Below are 20,323 nucleotides of genomic sequence, written 5' to 3'. Positions count from 1 at the left end.
GTTTGCAGTATATCTCACATATATGCAAATGGTTTAAGTATTTTTTTAACAAAACAAAGTTTGTTCAGTTGTGCAAAACCTAACAATATTCTTATTGTGATGTATTTTGCCTATTAAGTGTCCGTGTAGATCTTTAAAGTTAAGGGACTACATTTATATAACGCTTTTCTACCATAACGGTACTCAAAGTGCTTTCCCTGTTTTGCCTCATTCACGCACGCACGCACACACCTTTCTACATTAATATATCTGGTGGGGGTTTTCCAACTGTGTGGCTAATATTGAATTACAGGCTAACATGTAAGTAAGGCCATAGGCCGAGGTCTGTGTGTCATTATTAGAAAGTCAGTTGTTTGGACTTTAATTGACCCAGAGAATGGCGCCACAAGTTGAGAAATCGTACATTCCTCTGGTATAAAGTAGAGAGAGAAGAGGGGTACTGCCAAAGTTTAGACTAATGCATCATTGCATAGCACAAAGGTGGAGGATGTAGGAACGGGTTAAGAATGTTGGGGTGAACTGGAGTTCAGATGAAGCATGTAAAGGGAAGTGGAGGGGGCTTTTCCAGGGAGAGAAAAGTTGCCAGGGGATGCGCACGCAGTTTTGGGGTGGATAGGAACTGGTTAAAGAACCTTCTAGAATGTTCTAGAAGGTTATGTCATTGTATCAGACAGGGCGGGGGTCTGATCCCTTTTTGTCTATATAATGAAATGTCCAAGGAAATGTGAGTGCCTTTTGAAGCTGCCGTGTATATATGCTGCATCTGCGTTGCTGAATAAACCACCAAAGCCACCTTGAATTTTGAAAGATATTGTTTAATGGCTCCTCTTGCTGGTGATCAGTGATACACTGTGATTCAAAGTGAAAATATTAATTCCTGAGGTGTGTGTGGTGTGTTTTTTGTGAGGACGGACTAGGGTTTAGGGTTAGAGCCTGTGTGAATTCCAATAGTGGATTTAAAAACACCCCCTCCTCTGTGTTTTCATGTTGACTGTGAAAGGTCTTCAATAACTCAATCTATTTTTGAGAATCCTTCTGAAGAGAGCCGTCTCTTTTCCACAACAGTAGGAAACAGCAGACAAATGAAGGCTACATTATAATTTGCATAAATATCTTAGAGCAGTGGTTCTCAACAGGGGGGCTGGTTTTCCATATTGAATTCCTTGAAAACAGAGTACAGAAATCGGCTCCAGGTGGAGGATGAAATAAGACGCTGTCCGACATTTAACTGCAAATCGCGCACCTTTGTAAAAAGAAGCTAGCGCAGGTGTCCCACTGACTGATAATCTCATGGGCTGTCTGTCTGTGTGTCTGTCTCTATGTGCCTCTATGCGTCTCTGTCTGTCTCTATGTGCCTCCATGCGTGTCTGTGGGTCTGTCTGTGTGTCTGTGTCTGTCTGTGTCCGTCTCTATGTTCCTCTATGCGTCTCTGTCTGTCTCTATGTGCCTCGATGCGTGTCTGTGGGTCTGTCTGTGTCTGTCTGTGTCCGTCTCTATGTTCCTCTATGCGTCTCTGTCTTTGTCTGTGTACATGTCTGTGTCTCTCTGTCAGTCTTTGTCAGTCTTTGTCAGTCTGTCTCAGTCTGTGTCAGTCTGTCTGTCAGTGTCCGTCTCTCAGTCTCTGTCTGTCAGTGTCTGTCTGTCTGTCTGTCAGTGTCTGTCTCTCAGTCTATGTATCTCGGTCTGTGTGTGTCTCTGTCTGTCTGTGTGTGTGTGTCTGTCTGTGTCTGTCTGCGTGTGTCTGTCTGTCTGCGTGTGCCTGTCTGTCTGCGTGTGCCTGTCTGTCTGCGTGTGCCTGTCTGTCTGCGTGTGCCTGTCTGTGTGTGCCTATCTGTCTGCGTGTGCCTGTCTGTGTGTGCCTGTCTGTGTGTGTCTGTCTGTCTGTGTGAGTCTGTCTGTCTGCGTGTGTCTGTTTGTGTGTCTGTCTGTCTGTCTGTCTGTGTCTGTCTGTCTGTCTGTGTGTGTGTGTGTCTGTCTGTCTGTCTGTCTGTGTGTCTGTGTCTATCTGTCTGTCTGAAGAGGCCTAGAGGTGGTAGGTATCAGCTGGAAGACAAAATTGGACCACAGCTTGAAGCCTTAGCCAATTCAGGTCAAATGTCAGACATAATACCACAATATATTCATATTTGACACATGTTCTTATAAGGGTACATCCAGGCGTTTTCTAAAAGGGCCTTTTGGAGACTCCAAAATGACCCTTTGTAACCAAGGTCAGATACTTAGGATATAAAGGTATTATTTTTCATAATTGGTATCTCTAATGGAAGGTGGTACTTAGAACTATCATATATAATATCTAAATCTCCCATTAGTATTGCTGAAACACAAACTGAAGCATGAACACATTGGAGTGCTTTATCTGATTCCCAGGTTTGACACACAAGAAACACAGCTTGTGTCTATCTATATTGTGCCCGGGACTTTTATTTTGAAGGCTCCACATATACCTAGCATGTTGGGTATTAGCATTTACAGCATTTCCTTAGCTACAAGGCTAACAAGCTCATTTCAGAGCCAGTCAAAGCCAGTTTGAGAAATGTGTTTAGAACGAGTGTGTGTGTGTGTGTGTGTGTGTGTGGGGGGGGGGGGGGGCAGGGAGGGGGCAGGGAGGGGGCAGGACACAGACCTAGTTGACTTTAGAGGGCTGACAACAGTGCATGGAAGCTCCTATTGGGTCAAACGAGGTGTCAATCGAAAGGGCAGAGTGTAGCGGCCTTCTTAAAACTCTCCAATCTTAAATAGCCGAATCACATCTCTTTGAATGAGCGATAGTGCGTGAGAGAGTGCAACAATTGAATTGGCGAAGGCAGAATGAAGAAACAACTTCTTGGCTATGTTTGGATATGAAGTTGGATATAATATCAAACTACTTGACATGGTTAGATAGTTTGGACCTTTGAGGATGTATGGAATGTGTAGCAGTCTAAAAATATATGTAACTCGGGCAGGAGGGGAGCTCGGTTCTGTCCCGCGGGCGGGATAGAACCGGAAACAGGATATTGAACATGTAGCTCGACTTGAATCGCCTTCTTTTGACTGCCAGTACTGCCAAACAACACTTTTTCAGCTCACAAGTTCCATTTTCACTTTCTCTCAGCCTACTGCATTGAACGGTCCACCTACGTAAACACCTTCCAGTAATCAACAGCAGCGTCTTCATGTCGACCAGCGTAGTGCAAGAGTAGGGCTCTGTGGATTATTTATTTTTTCGACTGAAACCGAACCTCATCAAAAAGCCCAATATTCGGCCAAAATCCGGAACCGAATCCTGGATTTGGTTCAATTCCTTCTCATTTTAGTAACTTGGCGACATAAATCACTCAAATTTGGCTGGGTGGTTAGGTAACACATTTTTCTGTGGTTTGACAAACTCTTTTTTTCTTTACAGGGACTTTACAGGAAATTGTTGTTCATCTTTCCAGCCACTGATTGACATCTCAACAAGGGGGAAGAAACTCATTCGCTATACTTAATTAACACCGTGTGGTACTGTGTGTGTGACCCAAATCTGACCTGTAGTCTCTGATGTGGGAGAACCCCCAGATAATGTCTGCCTCCTCTTTCGTGTCTGTGAGTTGGAACCTTGGATGCTTGAGGTTCTCTCGAACCTGATTCATGTCTGAGTACACCCTGAGACAGAAAGACAGGTAGGTGAGTGTGGGTCTTGGTTGTGAAATACATAAGCAGGGATGGTATGAGGCAGAACATTGACGATTAATTATCTTACTTAAACACTTTGTCTTCAGGAACACTGTAGGGGAGGATTTCCACTGGAAACTTCTCTTTGTTCTCTTGTGAGATGGTCTGTAACGTTGAGGAATGACAGAAGAGCAGGGTTTTTGTAGGGGATAGACCAAAATAATGACACGTAAGGAATTCCAAAATGGGGATGTATTAATGTAAACATGTGAGTGCTTTCACTGCCTCTCCATGCAGCTCTCCTATTCTATCGTCTGGATATGAGTGAAACTGTTTGATAAATCTGTCTAGGTTTGTCCTTTACCTCATAGTAAAGGTCGGAGGGCTCAGGGGTCACTGTACTGACTCCTTCAAGGTTAGCTGGTACCCACGGTAACAAACGGCATCTTCTCAGCAGAGGGTTGCTCTCACCGTATGCGTAGTCACGTGTCACTTCGTCTGAAAGAGAACCAATGAAGATCAGAGTTTTTGTGTTTGACTCATCTCATGACCTTATTAAAAGAATATACAATACATTGTTTTATAATTTGATGGCCAAGCAGCGAAGATGCGAAGCCACCTATTGTTTCTACCTTTTCTTCTTCTTCTTCTTCTTCTTATTATTGGTGGCTAAGCAGCAAAGCTTGAAGCAGCCAATTGTGAGCAAAAAATACTGTCTAAACTGAAGAGTAAAGAGTTGTTGCTTTTCTTTGTTAACCATCCACAATTTTTCTTACTTGGTTGTGTTTGTTTTTGTGTTATTATGAAAATAATAACATGCTATGAAGAAGGAAAAAGAAAACATTTAATTGTTTGTGTATTTGGAGTTATTTATATAATTTCCCTTTAAAGGACAACATTTTAAATGTTGTTTGTATAATTATTTATGTATTCATGATTAATTTTAAGGCCAGAATGTTTTGATACATGTGTATGTTTAAGTGTGTATGTTTAAGTGTTTATCTACACATTAAAGTACAATGTTGTGACAACGTTTTTATTTGTATTAGCTCTACATCCACATTTGTAAAATTCCTGACGTGTCACTTTCATGAGCAAGCCAGTCGATATGGGTCCCCCTTTAGTTAGATAGTGTCGGGGCTAAATTCAGAAGGTTTAAAAGGGTCATTGACTGCAAAACCAAGTTTACCTTGTCATAGTTGAATAATGACAATTCGGTGTGCAAACTGGACATACAGTGAACAGTGAGATGTATGTGTGTTACTTGTAAAAATATTAGAATCTTGGTTTAGTAAATTTGGGTAATTAATTGACTTACTATTTTTACTTTGTCTAAGTCAGAGTTGGCGAACTCTGATAGCGTACAAGAACTCTGGACGCATTGAGTATTGAAAAAATGTAAAACAATCTGTGTTCTTGATCTGAAGCAAAGGATATGTTAACAGAGAATACGGCTCATACTTTTGATCTGGGGAAAAGGGATCTGTTAACAGAGTGTATGGTTTTACAGATACAGACCCGGGGTGAACCAAACATGCATGTTTACAGCTGAATACTTGAGTTGAACAGATCTTATGCTGGTTTGAATTGTAACTGTATTATGTTTTGTCCTGGGCTTTTCTCTTTTGAACAGAGATCTTATTGGGACTTTTATTTTGGTTTGAATTATACTGTATTAAGTTTTGTTTTGGGCTTTTCTAAAGACCAAGCAAGTTTTTATTATTATTGTGTATTTTTTTTAAATTGATTTTATGTAAAGCACATTGAGCTGCAATTCTTGTATGACATGTGCTATGTAAATAAAGTCTTATTATTCTATTATTATTATTAATTTAGGTAGGACTAAGTATGACGTCACTGAAGGCCTTGGTGTGAGATGCACGGCCCGCCACTGCATTACCTACATGTATGAATTGACATGATGGTCTACAGGTCTTATGTCGGCAGTGGCTGTGGTCTTGGGCGTATGCAGGGTTGGAATTACGTTCGCTTGCGGGTTGGAATTAATGTTAGCTGGCTAGTTTACTCATGATGGACGACCACTGTTGTTTGACAAAGCGCAACAGGAAACTGGAGCAGCATGTAACACAGCAGTGCTTGTAATGTGAAGCAATTGTTCATAGTTTATGTAATTTTAAGCCAGAGCTAAATGTGATATGTTTCACCCGCCTTGTGTTTAAATGTGTTGAACCACTGGTGTATGCATTTTATATTGTTACGGGCTATCGTCCTGCAGCCGTCCCAAAGTCTGTGTTAAACTGTCGCAGACATCTTTTTCATCGTCCCCGGGACGACGGTAACTTTGAGCCCTGACTATGCTCCATCTGTAATTCCAGGAATTTCTGTGTGTATGCACCACACATTTTTATCACAGGCACTGTGCACTATCTATAGAGTAATCTGTATTGTTTTTGTATTGTGGTTTTCACTGGCATCTTAATCACCAACTGCATCATGGGCAATGGGCACTAGTTTTGAAAATGTAATAAAGTATTTAGACTGCTCTGTGTGTGTTCATGTGTAATAGAGGAGTGGCTTTGGAGACACCTGAAGTGAGGGTGAGCTCTAGGCTTTTAAAGCTATCTTGCTAACTGCTAGGTTCTCTGGATTACACGTACAAGCTTTAAGTGTAATCTATGAAGACAAACGTGTAATATCAGTCAAAACACTTTGCGTACAGAGGGCCTCAAAGCTTTTGTGCCCACTTCAGATGTATTTGTTTTGCAACGTGCAAGTAAAAGCATGGTGAGGTATGTACAAACATGCTGCACTGAGGTAAAAGTGCAGACTGCCTGTCACGGGAACAGAAAATGGCTAATTGCGCCTTTCCGCTTCACAGGAGGGGAAAGTGGGAGTTTCCCATAAAGTGATGGAATGCGTAAAGTGCGCCTAATTATGTATTCCGCGGTATGTACAAAAAACACCCGTGAAAAATTCTTCACCTCTTAAAAGCAGGTGTAAACCAGGATGCGGGTTTCCTCGCATATGCCTCCTGGTGAAATGGCAGCAGTAATCCGGGCAGGACGAAGACATAGGCCAAGGAGAAGAGCTGAAAGGATTTTTGCCACAAGGATCACACTTTTTCAGTTGAGTAAACACGAAATCATTATAATTTCAGTCCAGATGGCATTTTTTTTGTGTCGGTGTGGAATTCAGGCCTTGTATAATATTTAAATGAGCTGTTATCTCATGAACAGGCACATCAATTTCCTTATGTCTAAATCTTTGTTTTCGCTGTTTTGACTTTGGTGGCTGATCCAACATAGAAAGAGAGGAGGCCCATTCAATTGCACGTTTAAATGCTTGCAATTTGCGGTCAAAGGCGTTGATTACCCGATGAACTGCAGGTTTGGTAAATATTACGTAAACGGAAGTATCACCACGTGCGCTTTCTGCGGGTTGGCCACGGTGCTGATAACGCTACATCTGCAAATGTACGTACATGAGGGCCAGAGTTTCAGTTTTTTCCGTAGGCATACTTTTACAGATGAGTTTGATACATTTGACCCCAGGAGTGTGCAGTATGATATCATGCAGTAATAAAACCATGCACTAATGAGATAATGCAGTAATGAGTCCATGCGGTATGAGATCATGCCATAAGATCCTCATTCATTTTGGATGTGACATGTTTCTTACAGAAACCCACTGTATTTTATATTCTACATAACGACTGTATTCTGCATGCTGAAGATGTCCATCATTGAGAATGTTGTTGAGAAGCATGTTGTCATATTTGCTGAAATAAACATCAAAACCTGATAGCAACCAATAAATCTACAGGTTTGACAGTAAAATGAAATCAATCTGACAGTTGTGGGAATCGCAGGACTGCAATAAACACAAACAATCATTAAGGTTGGGCTGGCACTAATGATTGTCTTGTCTGTCAACCTCCTACTTCTCGGGAGTAGTCAGGCATGTGTTTTGGAAGAGTGGCTTTGAAGGGAGGGGTAGGATATTTTGGTTTGAATCCTTTCAACAACAAAACATGCAATTTCTCAAAACGTACCTACCCTGCCTTTAAGAGAGCAGAAGTCAGTTAGTTCCGGAACCGACTCACCAGTTTGTTGATGTTGACTTTGTGAGACATAATAAACTCTTTACATTCTGGCCCTGCTACATTCCAGTTCTGTCTATTTTACCTCTGAAGATTTGAAAAATACACTACAGGTAAACCTACAATACTTCTACAGAGTAAGTAATGCTATTATATAGTTTGATTAGATGACATTGCTATACTCTTTGGTTTGGTCCAAATAAGAAATGACTGCACCTCCAGATATAGAAAAGAAGAACACATCAAACTGCAACACTGTCTACCACACACAAATATTTTAAGGTTTTCCATCAAAAGTACTTTACCACTAGTGATAACATGAGTAAACTGAAAACTACTCATAATCCAAAGCAGTTAAGGTCTGAGTACCAGATAGTGTGAACAGAAGGAGGACTGAGGCCCCTTCAAGTGGACCAGAAGTAGAACTGAAACCTCCTTCAAATTAACTGACAATATGAATGCCAAAAAACCGAGTGCCTTTTCTGTTGGCTCACATTAAGAGGACTAAGCTTAGTTCATTTGAAAATGACTATATGTAAAAACACCTTAAAACTAGTATAACGGGGAGTGGAAAGAGGATAAAGAATGTATGTTTAAATGTCAAGTTTAAACTTCTGTATAGTTGCATCTGCAGATTCTTCTGAGGAAGCGCACCTGTGAAAGAGTAGCGGAAAGGCTTCTCCGAGCTTAACTGTACGTGACCCTTGCAAAAGGAAGTTGAGGTGAGCCTGACAAGGACAAACGTCTCACAAGGGATGTAAACAAAAAGTCTGACTAACTTGCTACACTGCCGGTTCAAAATGATAGAGCTCTGACCTCGATCATTCAAAAGGTACACACACTTGCCCCGTCCCTGCGAGTAAGGCGACCAGAGTCGATTTGATCTCTGATGTGATAGTCCAGACGTTGACAAAAGGAAAGACACAATGGCGCAATTCCTAAAGGCAAATGGCCAGGCTTGGTGCATTAACTTAAGTACCCACCTTTTAGCCAGCTAAACCAAGGGAGTGGGGGGTGTTACCTTACATACAGTATGTATAAGTTCCAAAAAAGAGTTGCTAGGTGAAAGAGAAGATGCACACTGCACACAATCGTCAGACAATGTCAAATACGGTAAGGTAGGGTGTGTAACAGGTACCTCCCTCCTGCAGATCATGAAGGGGCCAGAGCAGGGTGAAAGCCAGCTGGCTTTGGGTGTAGAAGAAGGGAGCCATGCAGCAGCTGGGCTGGTCCGAGTGTTGCACCTGGGAGCCAAACTCGTCCATGATGTACCATACTGGCACCTTCTCCTCCGCAGACTGGCCGATGACGAGGCATGGGGAACAGAAGGGTGGGGTGGGGGGGGTTAAGAGAAATTACAGCAGGGTGGGGAAGGATGAGAGGGAAAGGAACAAGGTGAGAGCCAGGTGAGAGTCAGGGATGTAGGAAAGATGGCAGCAGGGTGAGATAGGAAAGTGTGTGGACCAACAAGCCAGGAGGACAATAGAGGAATTGCAAGAGAAATGGAAGAAGCAGGGTAATTATTGATAATGGAGGCCAAATAAAATAACATATTCCAATCATAAAGATAGCAGTGGAATTGTTTTTGTTGTTACATTTTTTAATCATGCTACATTAAATATTGCTCCCGATGGGCAAACCGGCGCCTTGCACGGCAGCTCATACGCCGTATGTGTGAGTATAATTGGGTGAATGAGAGGCAAAAATTTAGAAGCGCTTTGAGTGCCGCTAAGGTAGAAAACGCGCTATAGAAATGCAGTCCATTTACCATTTATATGTATACTGTATGCATATGTATGTGTAGGGTTGAGTGTTCCCCTTGGGCATACCCCTTGGGCCAGCTGATAGGTCTGGCTGTACTTCCACATGGAGTCCATGACCAGATCCACAGTGTCGGGGTCTGGAGCTTCTCCGTGGAAAGGAACCCCCATGAGGGATGCCATCCTGTGCAGCAGACCGGGAATCTGCTCTAGCTGCTGCCTGCCATGCTCCACACGGTACGTCCATGCATGGTCCACCAAGAACACACTGGAGGTAGGGAGGGTAATAGATCAGAATACAATGTTAGTGAGTTAAGAAGGGACATTTTGAAAAAGTTATTAATATTAGCGTGGATTTAATGCCATTTTCCAAGATGAGCAATTTAGTTTTGTTTAAAACTTTATTGAAAATTGAAAGGTTGTGGAAGAAGGCCAGACTTTATTAGAATAATCTTGGTGTATATTTAAGATTTTTTGACACAATTTAGAAAAAAGTTAAGATTTGCAAGGATTAAAGGGGTGATTGACTGGGTTTTTGGGGTATTTCACACTGTTCCTTAAGGTCTCCAAATAGGGGATGTAACATTGGTTTGGCTGAAAATGGCCCGGGTGCTGTTCTATGTCTCTGAAAAATCTTCAAATATTCTCCCGCGAAAAAACACTTGGTTTTCTCTTTTTATGGTATGCTCATGAATAATAGATCAGAGCTGCGTGCAGATTGGTTGGTTTACAACGAGTGAAATTGTGATAGGAAAGAGGTTTCAATGGACTTTGAGGTTCACTGTATGTCTATTTTACACACCAAACTGTCATTTTTCAATTATGACGAGGTAAAATCGGTTTTGCAATCAATCGCCCCTTAAGCTATTTTCAAAGATTAGTGATTTTCTATCATTTTATTTGAAACTTCATTGAAAAAGTAAAGGCTGTGGAAGTATACCCGACATTGTTAAGATACTCAGGTGTCTGTTTGAGGTTTTATATTCCCAAAAATATTATAAAAGTTAATTGATTAATTGTTTATGTAACGTTCAGACATCCTCAGAACAGGGTTCCGAGTGCATGCAGCAAGTTTGGTGTGAATGACGGCCAACAGGGAGTTTCCAGGTCCCATCCAACATCTATAAAGCCGAACAATGGATTTTGGTGTTTCAAAACCCATTGACATTGTGTGACTATGTTTAGCTTGTGTTCTGCTACTCTCTCTTACCAACCGTCTCTGGAGGAAGGGATCCCTCTCTGAATTGCTCCTCCCAAGGTTTCTTCCATTTTTTCTCCCGTTGGGAGTTTTTCCTTGTCTTCCTTGAGGGTTTACGTTGGTTGAGGGGCAGTTCTATGGGCGTATGTGAAGCCCTCTGTGACATGCTTGCGTGTAAAAAGGGCTATACAAATAAATTTGATTTGAATCCATCCAGAAGATGTGTAATAATAATAAGAAAAGGTAGAAACATTAAAATGGCTCCGCAGCTTTGCTACTTGGCCACCAATAAGAAAAGGTAGAAACACTTACGTGGCTCCGCAGCTTTGCTGCTTGGTCACCAAAAAACTAAAGGGTACAATTTCTGCGGAAATTGTAACATGTGCTTGCTTATTTTAAATAAGTATGCATACTTATTATTTATGAAGATTGCATAGATTAAAAAGCATACATGCTGCTCATGAGGGAATGGCTATAGAATTTGTGGCAGCCTCACATAGTTGAAACAGTTGCATCAAAACCAAGAAATTGAGCATTCCTGTGTAAAAATCATCCTAACCTATGACTTAAACTTTCCCTTATGGTTTTCTCTTTCTAGTGATATTTTTAAGAATTCACTCATATTGCATTTCATGAATAAAGAACCCCCTTTGAAACAAAATGATTCTAACAACGTTGTCACTGGCAGTGTCACAATTCATGGAATCGCGATTCAAACAGTTCCATCTGCAATCTGAAAATATGCCCCAAAAACGTAAATAAACTTGAAATGTATTTTTTGGAAAGCCGGCTATTATAACAAGTTTACTGGAAGCCATCATTGTCAGTAACAACGTCCAGGTCTGAAGACTCAGGGTCATGTGACCGGCTATAGCTTTGTAAGAAGGGAATACAGCATTCAACTTTGTCAGCTTCTCATATTCCCTCTACATTAGCCTCTCTCAATCCTGGTTGTTAAACCAACTGCATTGCATGTATTTAGATAATTATCTGCTCCAAATGACTGGGTTGTCAAAACAGAAGTTGGAAGAAAGATACCACGAATAAGTTTGCCCTTTGTGCACCTCTCTCTCACCTTTCTAGCCAACCTTCACTGAGGGGATTGTTTGAATGCGACGGAATATAAAAATGTTTATCTTTATTTCTATGCAAGACCACACATTCGTAGATATATTGTGATACATTGTGATCTGACAAAACCAAGTCGTAATCCTTGGGGGAAGGGGCATTTTGTTTTGACCAATAGGATATCAGCTGAAGTACAGTCCAATTACATGTTCTATTTACCGGGCTAGGTAGTACTGCAAACAGCTCCGCCAATGACTGATGCTCACAGAATACAGACCAGGATACACTGTTCTCCTTGCAGTAGAAAAGAACATGTGCGTTACCTTGGCCCCCATCTTTTACAAAAGACATATAATTGATGCAAAGCACCAACCTTTATTTCAACCTCAATTGTATTTACACCTCGAGGAAGCACGAACTACTGATGCTGGCATCTGTTCAGGTGCTGTGAGGTGAAATGTATTGAGGTGTATTGTAGTCAGGTGGTGAAATGTGGTCACGAGGTGAAATGTATTCAGATGGCTGAGTGGTTAAGGAATCGGGCTAGTAATCAGAAGGTTGCCGTTTGATTCCCGGCCGTGCAAAATGACGTTGCGCCCTTGGGCAAGGCACTTCACCCTACTTGCCTCGGGGGAATTCGGTCCCTGTACTTACTGTAAGTCGCTCTGGATAAGAGTGCCTGCTAAAATGACAACATGTATTGGTGAATAGATTGGTGAATTTGCTATTTCTTGTCAGTAAAATACCCAAAATAACCAGCAGCATAATAAAAATGTAACCAAAATAACCCGCGGAATAATTCAGATGTCGCTGAACTGAACAAAGAACTGTGCTCTTGTGCAGCTTCAGAAGGCAATTTCAGCTGTGTTTTAAACATGTTGTCATTCCAAATAATTACATGTGCTTCAGAACTAGTCCAGAATGTCCCAGTTTGCCAGCCTGAGCTGATGGCAAAATAAATAAATGGAATAAAAATGTATTTCATGGATCTAAATTAAAAAGTTTCAGAGTTACGAACTGTGTTTTTCAGACTTTCAGATCTGAGAACGCTATGACTATAAAACCTTTCAGATTCATTACATTTTTTGGAGCTTTCTAAACTTTTTTGGGATATGAATTGTTTTGAATCCTGGCATTATATTAATCCCATTCTGTTCCTCCTTTCCACGCAAGTGCGCAAAACGTTATCTCCTGTTGCTAGGTTGAGCTGTATGTGATGTGTACCATCGTGTGTGTTAGCTTAGCTACTTTCTTTCTGAATTTGGTAAATTGATTGTTGCTTGTTAGTTGTAGACTGTTACATTAGCTACTCCACTCGACGTGCTCAGTATATTTTAGTGAGCGTAGGCTACCATTTCTCCGCAACTTCCTGCTGCATCACAGAAATTAAATGGACTGCTGTTCCTAATTATTCTCTATCGACATTATCGATATTATTGAAAATGAATTAATGTTACGATATCTTTATCGACGGAAGTCATTACTTCGATATTTTTTTTAATCTATTTATCGCCCAGCCCTACTGAGCACCTCGAGTGGAGTAGCTAATGTTAACCGCGGGAAATTAGTCTTATTGCCGAAAACAGCAGCAGCGATAACCATGGCGAGGGAGCAACTTCCAATGAAGAAATTATTGATAAAAAGGGTTCGTCTTCTTCAGTTATTTCGAAGTTGTTTGGCTTTTTGAAATCCGACAAAGAGCAGAGAAATTTTCGGTGCAAATTGGTGTAGTAGCCTAAACAACAGGTGGCTACCAAGTCTGGTAATACGACAACCTGCAAATGTGGACTTCTTGTTGACCTCGACCTACGGTCTCGGTTAACAAATGTTTTAACAAATCTCTGCTTACAAAGGTGTTTGTAGATCCGTCGAAAAGTCCATATTTGTCTTTTTAGAATAATACAACATGACGTAGGAAAGTTCCAAATCAAACACGACGAATCTGGAGCAGACGCCATGTTGTCAACATCTCCAAGGCAACCGCTTGCTAGGACCATAAATCGTTATGGTTTTGCGGACTTCTTAGAACGTCTCTGGACCAATAATAACAGCGTATTGGTCAATTCTAAAACTAGTATAGAAACCTTTTTTACCACTTGAAGCAAAATCACTCCCCGCCCACAAAAAAAATGGTCGGGAAGTTGGGTCTGGGGTGGCTCGTTTGGGGAAAAACTATGTCTAAACAGGAGCTGTTCGGACCAATGAAATTGTCAGGGCCGGCTTTATAAGATGATGGACAGATGATGAACAGTAAAGTAATCAACCACGTCACCAAAGAGCGCTTGGGTTGAATTTGTTTTCAACACACAACATATTACGTTGCTCTGATTGGTTGTAGGTCTATCCATTTGAGCGAAGAGGCATTTGTTTTACGAGTTCGGTTGAAACACGCCCCATACTCACAGCCCAACGGAGAGTTCTCAGACTCATATTCTGACTAGAATTATGAGTATGACAACGTCAGGCTAAAAATCACTTGTTGGAACATGCAGAAAGTGAGAGTTTGCGCCAAGGTATTGATAGGTAGGCTATTGATAAGGTTTTAAAAAGTTTAAGTTACTTGACCCCAGGTAGGTGCTCCCTTGCCGCAAACATTTCTCTTACACCGCTCTGCCTAAACTTTATGCCGAGTGTAGGGAAAAGGTTGAGGAAGAGACTTATTTTGCTACTACTACAGATCTGTGGTCCATTGTTTTAATTATCGTTATCGAATGTAAATATAAATATCTATATTGATAATTTTTTACCAATATCGCCCAGCCCAGTTCTTCGGGAGCATCCCCTTGTACAGATGGCCTTTTATATTTTAGTTTATGTTTTTAATATAATTGTGTGTGTTGTTTTAAACAACCTTATGTTCTGTTGCAGGCACCAATAAACTATTGTACTATAGCCTATAAGCTGGCAAGTCGTTATTATTTTAGGCTACTCATCTCAGTTACGCACTAGGATTTACTCCTGAGAAGCGCACCTCGAAAAGTAGTTTCATTCATTATTTCATGGTTATCATAATGTATAACAAGTTTAATCTTTACAACAGTCTCTAAAATAGAGCACAGGAGGAACAGGGGTTCTACCACTTGGGGAATCATTTTATTTATGCCTACATTTTTACACACATTGTAGAAAGTTCCAGTTGAAAAGATGAAACCAGTGACAAATTATTAAATTTCAATTAAATCATTAGTATTGTTTCAGTATCGGGTACCGCTATACTACATTTGGTATCAGGATCAAAGTCCAAATTTTGGTATTGTGACAATACTGAAAACATAGCTAGCTATATGTTATCACCCTGGCCTTTGCCTGTGGCTTTTCTGCAGATGTCTGGTCATTTTAGGTAGCTAGCTATCTCCCAGAAGTTAACAAGCTACTAAACTAATGTTCTACTATAGGTTATCAAGCGGTAATCTTTTCTAAAATCATGACAATACTTCTAAATTAATTGCCTCAGGAACAAATAGGCCACAGTTGTGTCAAGACCACACCAATACGATGGACAGGCCACGTGTTCAAAGCTCTTGCTTTACAATTAGACTGTGAGTCCAGTGTCCATGATAGGGGTATCCCATTAGATTAGCACTCATACATTTACATAACGACTCTGCCGGCACTAACACTTTTTAACCAAGGGAGAACATTTCTCAACTTTTGTTTCCAATAGAGAAGAATAGTCACAAGATTTAATAAGAGTTACAACTGGTGTATACTGAATACCAAATTTAATTTGGTATTACCGTTCATGTTTGTCTAACTTTCTACTCAAATTCTCTCCCAGTGTAGGCTACCTAAACTTTTTTTGCTAGTATGTTTAAGTAGTATACCTTTCTCAAATATAAGTATTCGCTGAACTCACGTTGCAACCCTTTCAACAAACAATCTTAAGGGGTTCCTTTAGCTTGACATTAGTTAACTTCAAGGTACGTCTACAAACGTGTTGGAGTGCAGTTAAAGAATCAAAGCTTCCATCACTGTTTTTGTTTTTTTTAACAAAAGATTTAGCTGATCTTAAGGACAGTAGCAACCCCACCTGGTAGGATCAGAGACTTGCAGGCCACTCTCACTGGTCACGACAACTTTACAGGTGACCACGGGTCCAGGGTTTGAATTCTTCCTCTCCTGATCTTCAGCTCGATCCATCTCCTCCTCTTCCTGTTTTACTTGCATGATTCCAAATACTTCCCCTGCGTCATACACCTGTACCCAGAGAGTAGTGAACTGCAGATCAGTAGGAGTGACAGTCTGCCGTAGGCTACTGTCCCATCTGCTCGTTTTGTTTTGATGCTGTCTGGGGCACTGCAGTTACACCAGACCCATAAGTGAGCTAATAGCTGGTTAATATGTAATTGCTAGACCTGGTATGTCTAACTTGTATCTCAGAAATAAAACTCCCATTACACCAGATATTTTGTACACTGTAAACAATCTTCAGGCAAAGAGCTAACTGTTTGCTGAACGAATATATGACATTGAATACTAGACATTAGCTAGCCTAACCTTATGTTGGCATAACATTTTAAATTCAGACCTCGTTTGCTAGTTTGTAGAACAAACTCTTCCAATATATCGGGGGGATTCGTGAGGACTGTAGAGCAGCAGAATGCAAAGCCAAAAAGGTATTAAACTCGTCATCCTCCGTCTCATTTCCATTGATGAGGAGTGTGTTTGTTGCAGTTAGTCCCTGCTCCATCTTTCACGTGTTCTCAAACTGTCGCCGGATAGAATATCCGGATGTGACGTACCCGGATATATGTGTAGACACAGAGAATGGCTGTTTATCAATCCACGTTTTTTTCCGTTCTTGTCTTCTTGCGAACTCGTTTGACGTCATTTCATTGCCCAAGTACGGTTTCTATCCAAAGAATACGGCTGTTTATGAATCCACGTTTTTTTTCCGTTCTTGTGTTTTTGCGAACTCGTTCGACGTCATCTTTCATTGCCCAAGTACAGTTCCAATCCGAAGAACACAAGTCACCAAGAACGCCAAAAATACCCGGAAATGTTCTTGATCTGCCCCTTTCATCGAGGATACATCGGATGGTGACTTGACCAGCGAGAACGCTTCTGATTGCCCAGAAGTTATTGCAAGATGTCAAGCGAGGCGGACAAACCTCACAACTGTAAATTTTTACTTTCATATTTCAGCTAAACAGTACGTGTAAATCGGCATCCGAATTAAAATGTGACGAGAAATAGGCAGTGTAGTCCCTGAAAATGTTCTTATTTTATTGATGAAACGGCTAATTAGTAAATTTGCTACGACTTTTCGATAACCTAGCTAGCGATCTACGTGCGCACTACATTAGACTACCATTCGCGGCAAAATAAATGGAGAAAAAATTAAACATTTGAAGGCTCGCATGAAGTGGGATTCCATCGCACTGGAGCAAAAAGACCTGCACACAAATGTCCGTTGATTTACACCGCGAGCTAAACCAGCTCTGTAAGGTTAGCCAAATGGTTACGTATTTGTTAACTACGTTGGCCTTCAGGTAACATTTTGATTTGGCTTCTTCTGAATCAACTGGTTCCAATAGACACTACCCGAATGTAGGCTACTAATCACGTATTTGGGGTTGTTTGGGGGCTATAGCCGTATTTACCACGACATCAAAGCTCCTTCTGACACCACATATTAAAAATTCTGGCTGAGTATGTTTTAGAGCCCGACCAATATATAAACGGGCCAGTATTATCGACAGATATTAAGCATTTTCCAAACTTCCCAATCGGTATTGGCATTTATAATGGCGGATACATTAATATTTTAAAAAACAAAAATAACAGACAAAACACCCTTTAACCATTGTTGTGGGTGTTGCATAGTTTGTTCACCAGAGGTTACTACAACCTCCATTGTGTTTAGAATGCCACAATCCCTACAACCAGCTGATCCAGCCAATGTCGGGCAGAGTGTTAGGGAAATCTGTTTGTTACGTGTTTCTGGATAGTTTTCTTTTTAAATATCGGCCGATATATCGGAATATTGGATTTTTAAACCACCAAATATGTGTATCGGTATCGGCCTTAAAAATCCTTTATCGGTCCAGCTCTAGTACGTTTGCTTCATGATGGCTGGAGGTCTGTAACCTAGCTACTGCTCCTAGCAGTTGACAAACGGGAAACGGCAGAGTGCTGCGCGCCGCATCGTCTCAGCAACCACACAATTGAAAACTAATGATCCAAATTATCGATACCAGCTGGTTCATATTATCCATTTATTTTATTATTTACTTTTTCTACCTTTTCAATTTCTCATCTACATCTATAAATAAAATATACTTTCACATCAAGACTCAACCTTGCACATTTTATTACATACTTACAAATAGTTTTCGACATTATGAATTTTCAAATGGTGTCCTTTGAGCTTAAGAGTTGTTTCGCTATGGTTACCTCATAAGTCAAATTCTTCTCTTTTTTTTTATCATGTCCACAGTGTAACAAGATCATCCTGAGCAATGACATTCTTAAGACATGTCAAGCAACAACTACATAGCAGGCATAGAAATGGGCACTAGAAGCTACAAAAAAAAAATAGCAAAGATATCAAAGAACAGCAATACAAAATAGCATTATCAAGGAAAACAAACTGCATTGAAAATAACACTTGCAGCAAAGATGGGGAATATACACCTTTCATATACCCCTAACAGAATAGAGGGTTCATATGCATTTTGCTAGTTTATCATCCAACTCTATGGGTCCTAGATAATTTAGGAGCAGACAGCTGTTTACCCAGATCTGATTGATGCTGCCAGCTAAGTAAAGTGGAATGGAACCGTCAAATATATGGAACTCTTTAACTTTACAAATAATTCTTTTGAAAAGAGGGTGGGTCATTTCAAGGGTTTTCTCTTTGTCTTTTAATGGGAACTGAGGGGGAACTTGCTTGGCTTCAACCGTGGACAATAAATGCTCAATCAGGAAGTCCTTGCCAGCCATTACTTCATCCCCCTGCTCCAGTAGATTGAGTATTCCAGACAACCTTGTCATCTCCTTGTTACAGATGGATCCTTTGTAGAGTGTGGAAACAAACGTCACCTCACCACTTGGTGAAACACCAATCAGCCCCTTGAATGTGGAATGAGACTTGTCTGTGGAATCGGTCTCAGAGCGTGAAATGTTGGATGTTGGTGATTCACATTGCAGAGCAAAGCAATCCAATATGACTCTGACTTTGGGACATTTTCTCTGAAACTTCCGAGACATTGCTCTCCTCACCTGATCCCGAGTCATCCAGATTGGAATGGATCCAAGTACAAGATACAAATAGTTGGCCCAAGTAATGAGTATCCTGCTCACAGTGGAAACATTCAAACCAAACATACCAGCCAACACCTTCTCGTTCAATCCAGCAGCAGTGCGCAAACAATACAAAAAAAACTCATCGATGAGTGGTAGCTTGCAGTGAGGGCTTGGTGTTTCCTGGAACACATTCTCCATTCCCATTTTTTGTGCTTTATTCCAATATAGAACTTTTGATGCTGAGGGCTCAATTGATTTCCAAAAAAACTTAAAAATGTGTTCAGAAGAAAATCTAGTGTAGTACTTGAAATCTTCATCTGAAACACAAAACCTGCTAAACTGTGTCTGGACCCTTGTGTTTTTCTTGAGGCGTTCCTCCAACTCCTTAATCTTTTCCAGTACCTTCTCCATAGTATCTGTAGACAAATAATACAAAACTGGAGAGTCAGTTATTCTCATGCTAAACTACTGTTCGTTATACACGAGTATTATTGACTGTCATTATTACAATCCTTTTGAGGTTATTACTCCAATTACTAGGGCATTAGTGGATTCGCAAAATCACTATGGGCTAGTGAAAGTAAACTGAAGATATTTCAAAAAGGAAAACCAGCCCACCTCCATGCTGATTTGCACAAAGCCACCAGCAGAGAGCCCTCCAAAGTTGAGCAAGCAATAGTGGATCCTGCCTTTAAACATACTTGGATACAATGCTATTGCTAAGTATGGAGTTAGATAGCTACTTACCAGGTGGTGGGCGACATGCATAGTCATGGTCTTGGGGATGGGTAACCACAGTATGCTTCATTTTAGTTTGTTCCAACTCTTCCTCCTGTTCCTTTTCTAGTAAGGTGGAAATTAGAAAAAAAAAATGGTCAAAAGGTGCAAAAGTGCAAAATTCCTTTAGAATTTCTTGAATGGTAGAGTAAGGTAACTGCCAACATAATGAATCGAATGTTCATACAGTCTTTTTTTGTACAGAGTAGCATAGAAAGCTACCTCGTTCGATGATGCATTTGTAGGTTCTCATCTTTGTTCAATAACTAGAGACTACTAGCAAAAAAATAAAATAAATAATAATATATTACACAAAAATTGTATATCACATCACATATCGGCCGTTCATAGGAAAAGCAAATAAGAGTTCAGCTAAATACAATGAAAACAGCTATTAAGTAATATAATTGTCCGGTACTTTGCAGAATTATTATAATAGTCTATAAACTCCGGGCTGTCCCCAACTAAGATTTTCTTTGGTCGACCAAGACTCGATTAATCGAAATTTGAAAGCCTTTTTTTTTTTCACAAAAAAAAAAAGTACAAACATTTTCACGATCTGACTCAATGACT

General features: G+C 40.5%; 2 protein-coding genes and 1 long non-coding RNA gene across 4 annotated transcripts in view; 1 reads left to right on the top strand and 2 right to left on the bottom strand.

The window, feature by feature from the left end:
- ttll12 (tubulin tyrosine ligase-like family, member 12) overlaps positions 1-16,451 on the bottom strand; it is a 40,675-nt gene extending 24,224 nt beyond the window's left edge. Inside the window, exons 1-7 of one of the 2 annotated variants that reach the window (XM_084701112.1) lie at positions 16,254-16,451; positions 15,756-15,922; positions 9,529-9,727; positions 8,838-8,997; positions 4,004-4,137; positions 3,728-3,804; positions 3,514-3,630 (exon numbers count right to left, since the gene is read on the bottom strand). In XM_084701112.1, coding sequence (XP_084557238.1) covers positions 3,514-3,630; positions 3,728-3,804; positions 4,004-4,137; positions 8,838-8,997; positions 9,529-9,727; positions 15,756-15,922; positions 16,254-16,415 — 1,016 coding nt within the window. In that variant the 5' untranslated portion in view covers positions 16,416-16,451. Of the gene's footprint in view, positions 1-3,513; positions 3,631-3,727; positions 3,805-4,003; positions 4,138-8,837; positions 8,998-9,528; positions 9,728-13,574; positions 13,622-15,755; positions 15,923-16,253 lie in introns of those variants that run through there. The other variant, XM_084701113.1, reaches the window with a different exon arrangement.
- On the top strand, positions 7,754-8,989 carry LOC146276857 (uncharacterized). The gene is made up of 3 exons (XR_014762418.1): positions 7,754-7,836; positions 8,322-8,421; positions 8,851-8,989. It is a non-coding gene; the product is annotated as an uncharacterized LOC146276857 (long non-coding RNA).
- Positions 16,452-18,021: 1,570 nt separating the features above from the next.
- LOC146276854 (uncharacterized) overlaps positions 18,022-20,323 on the bottom strand; it is a 52,341-nt gene continuing 50,039 nt past the window's right edge. Inside the window, exons 7-8 of the mRNA XM_084701114.1 lie at positions 19,721-19,816; positions 18,022-19,389 (exon numbers count right to left, since the gene is read on the bottom strand). Of these exons, the coding sequence (XP_084557240.1) occupies positions 18,392-19,389; positions 19,721-19,816 (1,094 nt within the window). The 3' untranslated portion in view covers positions 18,022-18,391. The remainder of the gene's footprint in view (positions 19,390-19,720; positions 19,817-20,323) is intronic.

Source organism: Hypomesus nipponensis, chromosome 7 (assembly GCF_054491055.1).
Source record: "Hypomesus nipponensis isolate SF chromosome 7, ASM5449105v1, whole genome shotgun sequence".
Lineage (NCBI taxonomy): Eukaryota > Metazoa > Chordata > Actinopteri > Osmeriformes > Osmeridae > Hypomesus > Hypomesus nipponensis.
The sequence above is the reverse complement of the archived record's forward strand: the minus strand, read 5'-3'. Positions and strand labels throughout refer to the sequence as shown.